General features: G+C 49.2%; 5 protein-coding genes across 5 annotated transcripts; 3 read left to right on the top strand and 2 right to left on the bottom strand.

Moving 5' to 3' along the window:
* Positions 1-494: 494 nt before the first annotated feature.
* On the top strand, positions 495-3,548 carry BC939DRAFT_199218 (uncharacterized protein). The gene is made up of 3 exons (XM_051550596.1): positions 495-1,829; positions 1,971-2,472; positions 2,841-3,548. Exons 1-3 carry the CDS (start codon positions 863-865, stop codon positions 3,304-3,306), a joined length of 1,935 nt encoding a protein of 644 aa, XP_051411111.1. The 5' UTR covers positions 495-862; the 3' UTR covers positions 3,307-3,548.
* On the top strand, positions 3,549-4,756 carry BC939DRAFT_199116 (uncharacterized protein). The gene is made up of 4 exons (XM_051550595.1): positions 3,549-3,735; positions 3,830-4,412; positions 4,519-4,549; positions 4,671-4,756. The coding sequence occupies exons 2-4, from the start codon at positions 3,885-3,887 to the stop codon at positions 4,685-4,687; spliced, it is 576 nt and encodes a 191-aa protein (XP_051411110.1). The 5' UTR covers positions 3,549-3,735; positions 3,830-3,884; the 3' UTR covers positions 4,688-4,756.
* A 539-nt stretch (positions 4,757-5,295) lies between these two features.
* Positions 5,296-9,053, bottom strand: BC939DRAFT_504147 (uncharacterized protein; the record flags this gene model as incomplete). The annotated part of the gene is made up of 7 exons (XM_051560487.1): positions 5,296-7,287; positions 7,390-7,596; positions 7,685-8,192; positions 8,311-8,426; positions 8,540-8,634; positions 8,729-8,819; positions 9,030-9,053. 7 exons carry the CDS (start codon positions 9,051-9,053, stop codon positions 5,296-5,298), a joined length of 3,033 nt encoding a protein of 1,010 aa, XP_051411109.1.
* A 220-nt stretch (positions 9,054-9,273) lies between these two features.
* BC939DRAFT_454819 (AAA domain-containing protein) lies at positions 9,274-10,231 on the bottom strand. Its single transcript, XM_051556114.1, has 3 exons — positions 9,968-10,231; positions 9,654-9,799; positions 9,274-9,554 (listed from the first exon to the last, which is right to left on the bottom strand). Exons 1-3 carry the CDS (start codon positions 10,196-10,198, stop codon positions 9,359-9,361), a joined length of 573 nt encoding a protein of 190 aa, XP_051411108.1. The 5' UTR covers positions 10,199-10,231; the 3' UTR covers positions 9,274-9,358.
* A 1,763-nt stretch (positions 10,232-11,994) lies between these two features.
* On the top strand, positions 11,995-13,158 carry BC939DRAFT_484337 (casein kinase II regulatory subunit-domain-containing protein; the record flags this gene model as incomplete). Its single annotated transcript, XM_051559247.1, has 4 exons — positions 11,995-12,235; positions 12,346-12,458; positions 12,645-12,819; positions 12,923-13,158. 4 exons carry the CDS (start codon positions 11,995-11,997, stop codon positions 13,156-13,158), a joined length of 765 nt encoding a protein of 254 aa, XP_051411107.1.
* Between the last annotated feature and the right edge of the window lie 224 nt (positions 13,159-13,382).

Genomic DNA, 13,382 nt, shown 5'->3' with positions numbered 1-13,382 from the left:
ACTCGCCCAGATCCGCTGCGTTGTATGGTACATTGGGTGAACTTGAACAGAAAGATTAGGGATCTGCGTGCACCCAGGGGAGTGAGGTGGTTATGGTGCTATTCTTGGCCACTCAAGGTACCATAAAATGAATAGATGAATAAGATACCCCCATATTCACGTACCCTTTTTTCTCATGTGGTTGTTGTTTTTGTTGAGCCTCGGATGCCATTGGATGGTTCGCTATAGCGATATGATGCGCGAGAGTGGGTGTGGGCTACGATGTAAACGATGACGATGCGTGTTACTTACTCCTTTGGACAGGGCTCGATGATGCTAAAGGAGGGGTGGGTGTATGTGTATGTAGGAGGAGCAAGTATGGCCAAGAAGGAGAATAAAAGAAATAAAAGAAATAAAAGTGCCAGCCCGAGAACCTGGGATCGAGGAGCCCAAGATGGAGGTGTCGATTTGACTCCAACGTGCAATTTATCAGTGCACAGACCCACAAATGTTTACTACTTCTCGCTCCACACGTTTTTCAGTCCATGCTGCTACCCTCCTGGTCTACCACCCGCACTGAGCACCGCCCTGCGTGTGTGTTGCGCATCATGGCCCTCCTTCGCCCCTCCCCCTGCTCACCCCTCGGAGCAAACACACACCCCCTCAACCCTCCCTCTCCCCAGATCCCTTTCGCCCCACAGACCCCTGTTACCGCGTTCCATCCCGTTCGCTTTGGCTGTGGCCATATACCCCAGGGGAAGACCACAGGCATCCCTCGTCCTTTCGTCTCCTTACCACGAACAACCCGAGTCGTTGCTTGTTCGTTCTACGCCCTGCCTCTTCTTGACTCTCTTCTCTCCCTCTCGCTATATTTCTGGCACTAATGCCACCATGCTATACCATACCAAACCATTGCAACACCATGTCACCTGCGTTTCTCTCTCTCTTTAATTTCCTTCCATTGGGCGCCAGGAACCGCACCGCCACCAATACCAGTACCACCCCATCCTCCCCCTCTTCTTCATCCTCCACCCCTCAACGGTCCCCCACTGTCCCTGCTCGTACTCAGGGGCACCAACAACAGCCCCCGCAGCAGCAGTCGTCCTCTAAACCCCATCGCAAGCGTAGACACAAGGACTCGGCAAAAAATAAGCTGCGATTTGCGATCTGCCAAACACCCGACTCTATCGCAAGTCGCAGTGGTTCAGCTTCAGATGCGACTCAACAAGGATCACGTCGCAAGTTATCGATATCTTTGCTGAAGGCTCAAATCGGGAGGACGACAGCTGCAATAGCAAGAGTTGCGAGTAGTTGCTCGACACGGTCGGCATCCGTCCCATCGTCCTCACTGCAAGACGGGCGATGCTTTGATGTTTCGGTTGCTTCATTGTCGCCTGTCCGAGAGAGCCCTCATGTTGAACGGCACGATGGCCCTATGGTCTCGAGTTCGAGTCGGTCCTCTGCGGCCTGTCTCTCCACACCGGGAATCGATAGCAAAGTAACAACAGAGTGCACAGTACCTCCCTCAGCAACGCCTATACCATTACCTTTCACAGCACCGGCTCGCTACTTCCCCTCAGCCGCTTCATCCACATCACGATCACCTTCCATACCATCTTCGAATGCCCCATCGACGTATTCGTGTGTGGAGAATGGTTTGAGAAACAACAACAGCAGTATGCAACCGTTTGCAGATACTGTGGGCCAACGGCAGCAACGGTCAATGCATCTGCAGCAGCTGCAGCAGCGCATTGAACACTGCGAACAAGAACAACAAACACAACAACAAAAACATGAGGAACGACAGGAAGAGTGGACAGAGGCCTTGATGACCTCTTCAACAACTAGTGGTACAGTCTTCGTCGGTATAGCTCAGCAGATTCATGCAGACACAAAGAATCTAACCAAAATATTAACAGGAGAAACAACTGCATTAATAACATCGGCTGTCTCACCTATGCCTCTGCCTTCATCGTTGAACTCGCAAGCAGGACAGGCAAAAGCAGCGGAGGAGCTAAAAAATGATCACTCGCCTTTTTTTCATCAGCATTGTCATGCAGAACTGCATCGACCACAAGATATAAATGGACATGAGCACAGGGATGCACAACAGCAACAGCAGCATCAAGGGCAGCCGCATCAAGGGCAAGAGCAGCGAGCGCAGCAAAAACAGCGGTGGCATAATTACAGCGAGGGCCATCAGCCGAGACAGGACACAGGGCTCTGCCTGACCAGCAGGGTTCAACACGAGGAGGGTGCGCGTGGTGAACGACTGTCGTGCGCCTCCTATATCTTGGACGCCAACCTTGTCTCACCTTTTTCACCATCGCCGTTACAAACACCCACACCATCGCCCTACATGCCAGCACTCAATTACTTCACACTGCCTGACAATGATAAGGCACCTAGGTCGTCAATCAAGACATACAGAGGCGAAACTGGGCCGCAGGATCCTACAGCTCGTTTCGAGATCCTTGAGCGCCTGGGATATGGGTACGTGCAGCTAATGTCTTCCAACTAAGGGGAAATTAGAGTCCAGGAGTCTTCGTATATATCCAGCACGGTGTTTCGGTCTTAGCTATCCTCCATACATTGGGCTTTGAGAGTACTGTCGTTGGAGGTACATCACAACAGTAAAGTTTGCGTGAATTAACTGGTGTTCCATTCTCGTGGATGGATTTCTGCAGCTCAGATACACCTTTTGCCCCGCATGCTATCTTTGGTTTCCTGTTGGAAGCGTTCCAACCTTGATCTTCCGCCCTTTTTTTCTACTATTTTTTTTATATGTGCATTTATTCTTTACTCACGCACCTCCTTTCCATTTGTCTAATTTTTTTTCTTCTTTTATTTATCTTCTACAGTTCAAGCGGCTCGTCTGTGTTCAAAGCTTGTGACAGACAGGATGGGATGAAGATTGTCGCGATCAAGAAGATTCCCTTCGCGACATTCATTGACGGTTTCAGAGACACCACCGTCAGCAGCAGCAGCAACGGCATCGTCGACATTGATAGGGTAGTGGCTACACGGGCGGACGTAGATTACTATGTCAGTTGCATCGCATATCACGGTGGCTCTTTATACGAAGGAGGTGATGATGATAATAATCACGAAGAAGAATATAACAGCGACGATGACGACGGATCCATTATTCTCGACAGTGGCCCAGTGAACAAGGCTCGGCGACCTCAAACAACGGCGCCATGGATTAGGGAGAGAGTGAGAGGGCTAGACCAGCTTGTGAAATGTATGGGATGTCATCGAACGGATACCGAACTGTGGGTAAGTTTTCAAGAGAACATGAGCAAGAGTTATTCGGTTGGACTATAGAAGAAGGAGGGATGTGTTTTCCCGTTCGTGCTTTATGATAAGGATTGGGGACGATTTTTGTTACGGGTAGACTATAGATCCGGATCCGTTGGAGACGTTGTTGTGCTTTTGGTGGTCGAATGGTCTGAGCTCTGAACTTGTTTTTATTTCACATGAACAAAGTAGCCCTTGAAAACCACATCAAGCACTATTTTTTTTTCCCGTGCGAGGTCAAATACAAATCCGTTTTTTATTTATTTACTAACGCACGTACTTCATCCGTCTATAGCTATCACTGGAATTCTGTGAGGGAGGGTCGGTTGCAGATCTAATTCGACTCTCGGATGGCCCGTTGACAGAATCAGAAATCGGATGGATCATTAGCGAGATCCTTCTGGGGCTCGCGTATCTCCATAACAGAGATCATGTCCATGGTGATATCAAAGCTAGGTAGGTGAGAGTATCCATCATGAGAAACGATGAAACAGAGAGAGCAGCGTAAGGACCCGGCTTTATCGACACACTTTTATTCTGTTTCATTTAGCAACATCTTGCTCACATTCGATGGGCATGCGAAACTTGGGGGCTCAGGATCGGTGATGAACCATAAGGAAGGTGCCGGAGAGCGCAAACGCCAACGACGATCGTTGACCATGACAGAATTCCCCGCCAGCTGGCTCGCCCCTGAATCCAGCCCTTCGTCACCAATAGCCACGCCAAACTCACCAAAGTTCAAGATAGAAGCTGGGACTGCAGATAGTTTGATGCAGGGCAGTGTGGGTTCGTCTTCGTTATTGCAGTGGATCCCGGGAGCGAGCGCGGAGACGGATGTGTGGGCGTTGGGTGTTACATGCATCGAGCTCTCGCAAGGTCGTCCACCGAGGCCGGAAATGCCTATTCTAGCGCTGTTTGGAGAGCAACGATTAGTGAGTCAGGAAGCAGGAAACAGCAGTAGCAGCACAGAGGGGCGTGGGTATTTCGCAACGGACAATGGTGGTTGGGATAGTTTTCAGGAAGAAACGTTTGGAGCAGTAGGGATGGGTATGTCTGAGGAGATGTGGGCGTTTGTGGCGAGATGCTTGACGCCCGATCCAGAGGCACGGCCGAGCACACAGGAACTGCTTGAGGTAACAAGCCGAGGGACTTCAACAGCTGTCGAATGAAATGGGGCCGGCATCTTTGTTCGTATATCTAACCAAGATCGCGTCCCCTCATACGATGGGTAACATCTAGGACCCTTTCATCATGCAGTACAGCAAACCGTGTACGGAGCTCCTGGAGCGGATCCAACGGATGATCGAGTTTGTAGATCATTGCACGTCCCTGTCATTGAACACTCCGCTAAACGAATTCCCCTCGTCATTTACGTCTTCCTGCTCCCACAGTCCATCTTCTTCATTGATGCTGTCGCCTTCCAAGGCCTCATATATGGTCGACGTGAAGCTGGAGGAGGCCGATATTGGATCATGGTTGATCCCCATGATCCGTCCGCGTGTGGATTCTGTATACGACGCGTCTAGTTTCTTTGACAAGGCTGGGTTACCCATACCGCCGCCCGAATCGGAGGCGTCCAGTCCTGGTACGATTAGGAAGGTTCCCGATTCCTCTCAATGGGTCAGATACACTAAAATAGTTAACTTTTTTTTTTTTTTTTTTTTTTTTCTTCCGCTACCTGTCTTTTAGTATCAGACTGGAAACACCAACGAACCAGCCATCCGGCCGTGAAGCAGGCATTGATGTGTGAGCGGGCCGGATACATGATTTTCCGGCATTCCCGGTCGCCGTCTCTGGCAACTATTATAGAAAGCCTGCTCGAGGATGACAGCAACAGCAGCAGGGGAAGCGTAGTGTTGGACGATTTCAGTATCGATTACGGAGGACCTTTGGATGGCATTGCCGATCCTTTAGTGGACGAGTGATTCGTTGCATAGCCGTCCGTTCGACAAGAAAGCATTAATAAAAAACAATAATAAGGAGACCACCACTACCATCCATGCTTTATTATCGCCACTAAAAGAAGGATGTGGCACGCGGGCGATTGGTTGGTGGTGCTGGGCGGTAAGGCTCACTCGGCGTGAGGGCGCCAGCTGAAGTTGGAATATCGACCTCCTTCTCAACCCACAGTTCGTCCATGCTCTCATCTGCCTTGTCGCGCTCACGGCGATCGCGGTGTTTAGAGACGTGCTTCTCTGACCGTGAACGCTTGCTACTCCTCTCCCGATCTCGATCTCGATCTTCATTCTTATCCCTGTACTTCTTGTGCGACCGGCTGCTTGGACTCCTGCTTCGACTCCGCGATCTGTGTTTCCGGTGCCTCTTGCTGCTCTTAGTCTTTGAAGAGGACAAGTGCCTACTATGCCTCTTCCTATCCCTGCCATCCTTATCTGCATCGCTCCAATCCGTCTCTGAATCATCTTGTTTGCTTTCGCCAGGGTCCCGGTTCTTGGACCGACGTTGAAAATGTGAGCTATTCGAGTGCGAATCGTTCCTGTCTGACCTGGAAGATGACGACTTGTATCTGGACGACGATGATGATGATTTGTGTCGTTTCGACGAGCGAGACTCTTCATGACGTAGCGACGATAATGATGTTCCTTCTTTAAGATGCTCTTGCTCAGAACCAGAATCGTCTTTGGTACGCTTCTCCGTCGTTGGTGGGACCGGTCCAATAAATTCGTCCGTACTTGGGGACCTTTCTCGAGTCGGCAATGAGGTGTTGGCTGACGAGATGGTCCTGGCGCCGGTAGAGGTTGGAGCATTATTCACTTGTCGTTTAGAAGACGAGGAAGTCGATTTGGATTTGGGTATAGCGAATTTCGGCCCCATCTCGTTCTCATCGTCACCCTCTTCCTCGTTCAAATGTGAGAGGTCGAGTTTGCTCGACCGAGGCTGCACGCGCGATGTTGTTGCTGAAGAATGCGTCTCTGACCTCTCACTCAGCCTTGTAAATATAGGTCTGAATACTCCTTGTGGTGTCCCCTCTTTGCCCTCCTCTGTATCTGACATGCTGGCATCTCTTTGCTTATCAGTGGCACGCTGACCTGGTCTAGGAGTTTTCTTATCGTCCTCAGCCTGCGTGTCCGAGTCCAAGTCCGAATCGGAGTCAGAGTTATCGAATATCGCCTTGAAGATGTCCATAGGCGGACGCTCCTGGATCACCTCGGCTTCCTTCGAGGTTTCTTCTTCCACCACTGCCTCAGTTCCAACATCCTCCTGTGCATCAGCCGAAGCACTCTCCTTCCGACTTTTTGAGATTGAATCCTCTGATGTAATCCCTTCTCCCGGTTTCCTGCTTATCATCATCCTGTCTAATGTATCCTTGTCCAACAGATCCTTTGCTGCCTCGCGACCCGACTCTTTATGGTCTGGATGCGGATTCGGTACGTTAAATCGCTTACACAGCAACTTTGAAGGATAAAAGTCGACAATCGTACGAGTCAGCGGCCCAAACATTCCCATGGCCGCTGCCTTGGCTGCTTGTGATTTCGGGACCTCCATCTTCTCGACAAACACATGCATCGGGGCCGTCCTTCTCGCTGCCTTGATATCCTCAGCAGACCTCAGGCCAACTGACGGCTGCGTGACTTCAACCGCCTTGCTTGCAGACGTGAATCTGTTTGCCATGGTCGAGGTCAGGGGTTTGAAAATCCTGGCTGCCTGCACGAATTCGTTGAGTTCTTTAGTCATGTCCTCTCCTCTAAAGCCCTCAACCAGCTCGATCTTCTCGTCTGAAATCCCAGCCTGGACATTCAGGAACTGCTTATATCGGTTCTGTTTCGGAATATTGTCGCCAAAGGGCATAAACCCTTTCAGTGCTGCCTCTGCCGCACTTTTTTCGATTTTGGGCACCTCCCAATAGTCCTTGCGCAACCGTTTGTCGCCCTCCGTGTCCATTACAAATCCAAGAACATTGTCCAGACGATGCTTGTTCTCAGCGGACATGTACTCGAACACCGATCTGCGAGGTGCGTCAATGGGCGTTTCTCCGAGTACTAGTGCACGCTACAAGGAGATACAGGGAAGAATAGTATACATGAAAAACGTCAGTAAATATGGTGTATTAGACCCAGTCTGCCTCAGATACTTCCTTCCGCGGGCACGTACATCGTCTGAAGTGAGTTTTGGCTGCTCACGTCCCTTTCGTGGCAGGACAGGCCTGACGTTGTCGTCGAATGTATGGTATGGAACAAAATCCCGAGGCACTTTTGGCGCCGAATACCAAACCATGGGTTTCGCGGGAGTTGCTGCCAGAACAAATCCACGTAATGGCGGCCGTCCATCGCTGCAATACAACGGTACCATAGGTTCTGGCTACAAAAATGAAAGTGGGCATTATTAATAAACATTCCTATGCTTCCTGGACATGGACTGTCCTGCACAACTTGGTTCTTCTTATCACCTGTGGTTCCGATACGTCTTTGTTCTCTTTCCTACGAGAATATGGCCGGTCGTCATTCAGGACCGTGGCCCGATCCAATAATCGCAGTGGCGTAGGCCCTGATCCATACACATCATCTTCCTCGTCGTCGTCATCAAATGTCCCGAAACCGAATCCTGTCTTCTTGCTCTGAAAAGACTCCGATAGGTACTTTGAGCTTGTCCCTGACTGCATGGATTTATCAAACTCTGGTGCATTTTTGTATGGATCGAAGCCCAGACCCTGATGGTTGGACTTGTGTGTGAAGACGACTACTGCGGAGTCGATCGGCGCAAATGTCACGTTCGCTGGGACTTCGTCGTCATCTGAAAGGAGTCCGTCCTCTGGTTTCCGCTGCCGCCTAGAAACGCGTGGACCGATTCCTTGTCCAGGCTTCCATCCCATACGCTTCAGCAACCTTATTCCAACCGGTTCTGAACTCGGGACAACTATGTCGTCGATCAGTGTGTCTGGAAGTGCACCTAGCACACTATAAGTTGTCCAAAGGAAAAGAGAGGTCCAATTTTAGTCGTAGGAACCACAGTGTTTAGTCCTGCAATGCTATTTTAGATAAAGTGGAGTTCAAAAAGAACCACGAGATAGCGCACCCTCCAGTTGCTTGCATATTTCTAGCAGTGGCGCGCTTCTTTTCCAGATCACGTTGCGTCGATCCAATGGTGTCGAAATCGTCCGTAGCCACGAGTCGCGCAGAATCTGAAAGCATCTACTCAAAAACATGATGGAGAATAATGTGAGTACCATGTGATTAGGGACTACAGAATACATGTTATTGTTCCTAAAAGACGTTGAACCCTGGAAGATCAAAGACTCACTCACCTGTTTATCTTCCTCGTCCATGAAATCCTCAGGCCTGGCAATTTTTCTTTCAGATCGCTTGTCTCTCGAGGACACAAATTCTGACGGCGCCCATCCTATGAATTGTAATAACACCATATCGTCAGCACTTATCGTTTTCTTCCCATGCTTCTCATTGATCCAGCAACGCGTGCTTGGATTCGTCGTTACCTTCCTTCGATCCAACCGTGTTGTAGTATCCTGCAGAGAATCCGCCCGTGAAAGCGCCATGAAATCTCCTACGTCCTTCTTCATCCCGGACCTACTCAAACCCAATTTAACCAAACAAAGGTGTATGTGATGAGTAACCTGTTCCTACTGTCCTCATGGCTGCTCCGCGGTACTAGGGGGGGCAAGGAGAATGCTGAAATAACGCATGCTGAATGCCTGCCTCGAGATCCCTGGTCGGATTTATCCTCTTTGGTTCTCCATAGGCGTCGGTCGTCTTTATCGAGGGCAAGGGCGTACCAACGAGGACATAGGACTCGTCAGACATGGTTGTTTCTTTGTCGAAAGTTGAAGGTGTTGAAGGTCATGGTGGCCATGTCAAGCAATCGCAACTCTCTTTTTGTTTCCCTTAATTGGTTCCACGAGTCACATATCGTCAAATTGAAACTCAAGCACAGCGATCGTCAACCTCCTCAGATCCATCTCACCACCAAAAGCTATCAAAAGCGAAACGACAAACGGCAAGTATAACTATCGAAAAAAATCTTGGTGGTCGCAATGCTGTCTACGATGTCTTGTTCTTTATTCGAAATAGTGTTACAATTGCTTTCGTGCTTTGCTGGCGAAAGACGTTCAATCCTTCTTGTTGTTGACGATCCAGTGGTCCTTCCAGGCCTTGATCCTTGATACATTTTCCTCCATTTCCTCGATGCTGTTGCTCTGCAGCTCAATCACGATCTCTTCTGCGTACGACTCGCGCGCGTCCTCGAGAACGACCTGCATGATCTCGCACTCCATGTTCTCGTTGATCTTTTTGGGATTGTATCCACTAAGCAGTTCATGAAAAAATGAGGGGGATGATGTTAGTTATGAAAGCAGAAGACATACCATTGCTGACCTGTTGTGAATACGCTTCTTGGAGACGTACCGAGACTCGAGACGTGGATAAAGGACACTGTTATCGGTACGCAGGACAATGATAAGATCAAACCACCTCTCAGGGAAGATGTCACACGTATGGAAATCGACGATTTTTCCACCAGATCTCATCATATCCTCCATCTCGTCAATAAGCTTTCACAAGGACGTGAAGGCACAGCAAAAGCAAGAGAGAGAAAGAAAACGATCGACCCTTTAGTATGCAAGTTTGACTGCTGTGTTCCAAGTCTCCAGTTCCACCATAATTACCGATACGGTTACTGCTCAATAAATAAAAAATACATGAAATGTGCAAATGCATACCTTATCCTCATCCAGGATATAACTGTCGAATTCGGCATCCAATCCTTCGTGCAGGGATTTTGCCTTGACGAGGTCCCCGACGTTGAGGTGTGTAAGTCCTGTAGCCTCAGCAGCCATTTCTGAAGTCGTGGTCTTGCCCGTTCCAGGTGTTCCAGTGATCAGAATGTTGGGTAGGTCTCTGGGGTAGCTGGGCGCTTCGCCACCATAGTCGGAGCCGGAGTCAGAGTCCATTACTGTTGGTGTGGAATGAGGGACGTGAAGAGCGTAAGAGAGTTGCAGAAGGAGGGGCAAAAAAAAAAAAAAAAAAGCGAGCATAACAAAGTCACAAAAAGGGGGCTGTGCTATTTCAGCGAATTCGGTGCTACATTGCTGTCCTTCATATCTGACGCGATCTCACCTGTCTGGGAAAAGCACCGCAACTCAGGATGGGCGCGCCTTCACAGGACAGTCCTTAGCGAATATCGGTGAGTACATCAAAATGCACGACCGAAGGGAGAGAATGCGGGTCTCGAATACGTCAATTAGACAGGGTCTTCGAGACAAGTGCTCGGTTTTAAGTCGTCATTGTCAAAGTAGCGGCTCCTGAGCTAGATATCTCCTTCGATTCGTCTTCATGCTATGGATACTGAATCCGGACTTCCTTCGTCATCCCCCGAGCCATGCGCTGGACTCAGGAGCTGGGAATATGGATATGTCTCCGCGATATTTGATCGCACTGGAAGAGCTCGTTTTAGATGCGATCGTGTCAAGAGGCTGTACCTGGAGGCAAATGTCAGATCTGAGCACCATCCGTATCAACGACAATCCTCTCAATCTAAGTGGCATGAGGTTTTCCCGTATGCGCTCTGCATGCCGGATTGGAAAGCGGCGGTGATCGGCACTGTGGATTACAGCCGCCTGCTCTGCGAGGCGTTAGCCAAGCACGCTTCAACGCCCGAAGAACTCGGTCCGTTCAGCTGCTTTTCTTCCAGTCGCGCCTTTTTGAGATGAATCCTGGTATCGATCTTTGCTCAAGACACTCCGTGGATGTATTGAAGTCAACATGTGTCGAGTGTAAGGCTGAGATCGTGAAGTCCCATGCTTTCAACAGGACCTTATACAACGAGTGCAACCCGCCACGAATACGACGCTGGACATGTAGGCCTGTATCACACAGCCCTATTCAGAGTGGCATGAACATAATCCCTCCACTGTGGTAGATTTATACGTCACTGCAGTGTTTTTGTTTGATTGGCTGGTTCGATTTGCGGAGAGAGAGAGGTCAAGGCAGGCTGAGCACGCTGCTGCAACAGACGACCATCAGCCCTCGCCCGCCCCTACTTCTACCCCCTCTCTTTCTCCAGCTCCAGCTACACCTTTCTTCCAAGCTAGGAGCTGACTTGATGACACCAGTCTCCCTCGCCTCTTCTTTTGCTTTTGTATTTGTTTGTCAACAAAAGTGTAATATCACCGCGCAGCGCTTACATTCGACCATAACATAGTCTATCGGACTCTTTTTTTTTCACTCAATACACACAAAAAAAAAAAGCTCACCAATTCCACACTCTCAATCAAGGCACCGTTTGATTGTCCCCCTACATCCATCCAATCCATCCACTTCCTTTCTCTTTTTCCCTCCCCTTTCATCTGTCCTCGAGGAGACACAGCCCGTTTTCCCTTCGTTTCCATCATACCACTCAGAGTCCAGCCAGTTATGTCAGCGCACGACCTTCACCAGCAGCAGCATCATCAACAGCAGGTCCGGGATATGCGTGCTGCAGACGAGGTTCACCAAGAAGAGGAGGAGGAGGAAGAGGAGGAGGAAGAGCAGCTTCAGGGAGAGTATGCTGGCGACGAGTACTATGGTAAGGCTCATCTCACCAACTCGTCTCACCTTTTGTTCCATCCCATAAGACCTGCAGGCACATTCCAGAGGCTGCAGGGTTCTCGATGGTCTTTTGTTCGATGAGGATGAGCGGACACCTGCCTTTGAGCCTAGAATATGAATCAACCAAAGGAGACAAATGACTTCCGAGTAAATGTCTCTAATGCTTGAGAGCACCAACGAACTCATCATTCTTTTCATACGACTCATAGGATCCGACGTCTCTAATGAAACTGGGACTGAATCAATGCCCTGGATCGCGTGGTTTTGCTCACTCGGAGGACACCAGTATTTTGCTGAGGTTGCAGACGAGTTTGTAGAGGATGACTTCAATCTGACAGGACTGAACTCAATCGTTCCTTTCTACAAGGAGGCACTGGAGATGATTCTGGACCTGGAGCCTGGTAGGACCCGATCTTGCAGTCTCTATTCCACGTGCATGTCTGATGTCAAATCACTTATCTAACAGACGTCTGTACTTTCGCTGGTTTTGCTGCCGCCATCAATTAAACAGAGGAGGATAGCACGAAGGTGCCGGATGTATCAATCGTGGAGGCGTCGGCGGAACAGCTTTATGGTCTTATTCACCAACGCTTCATTGTGACACGGCAGGGGCTACAACAGATGGTAATGCCAAACACGCAACTCGGTCTCAAAAGGCTTGCCCTCTGGATGATGAGGACGACGATGATGGCGAGTGCCTCTTCAATAGAGAAGAGGTGCTGCGGACCATCTTGCTTGCTCGGGGAAAACGATCACTTACTTAACACTAACGCACGGTCTTTTTTCATGAATTTGAACCGATTGTTCTAGGCTGATAAATACCAGGCTGGACATTTTGGAAGCTGCCCTCGAACCTACTGCCAGTCAACAAATGTAGTGCCATGTGGACGATACGATCTTCCCGGTGTGGAAACTGTAAAGCTGTACTGTCCCAATTGCCAGGATATCTATTCACCGCCCAGCTCAAGATATCATAACCTCGATGGTATGTTTACATCGCTTTTTTATTTTTATTTTTTTTGGGCACGAATCATCCTTGGTGTAGCTATTTAACCCCTTTATCAATCACGAAATAATTGGCTTTGTAGGCGCATATTTCGGAACGACGTTCGCCCACATGCTGTTCCATATCTACCCAGAGCTCCAGCCGAATGTCCTCAACAAGATCTACACGCCAGCAATCTATGGATTCAAGATTTCAGAGTATAGTCGCTGTGGACCACGCATGCAATGGCTCAGAAACAAGCAGGACCCCAACTTGTTGGATGCGAATGGAAGGCTGATCAAGGACGCAAACGACCATGACGAAGACGACTCAAAGTAGAAAGCGCATTTCATGTTTCCTTTCTTTTTTTTTATCTATTTCGATCTCCTTTGTCTTTTTGCTGTGGATCCGAGGTGTTATTTAGCACGAGAGGAAAAACGAAGCGAAAACCAGAAACAAGCGAACAGATAAAACTGGTTCGAGCCTGAAGGAAAGTTGGCCACGATGGATAAGAGGGAAGGGGTAAACTGCAGCCTGTCATCATCAACATTATCAAATCATAA

This window comes from Gamsiella multidivaricata, assembly GCF_025024155.1.
Source record: "Gamsiella multidivaricata strain RSA 2152 chromosome Unknown BC939scaffold_42, whole genome shotgun sequence".
Lineage (NCBI taxonomy): Eukaryota > Fungi > Mortierellomycota > Mortierellomycetes > Mortierellales > Mortierellaceae > Gamsiella > Gamsiella multidivaricata.
Note: the sequence above shows the minus strand (reverse complement) of the source record. Positions and strands in the feature narration are given on the sequence as shown.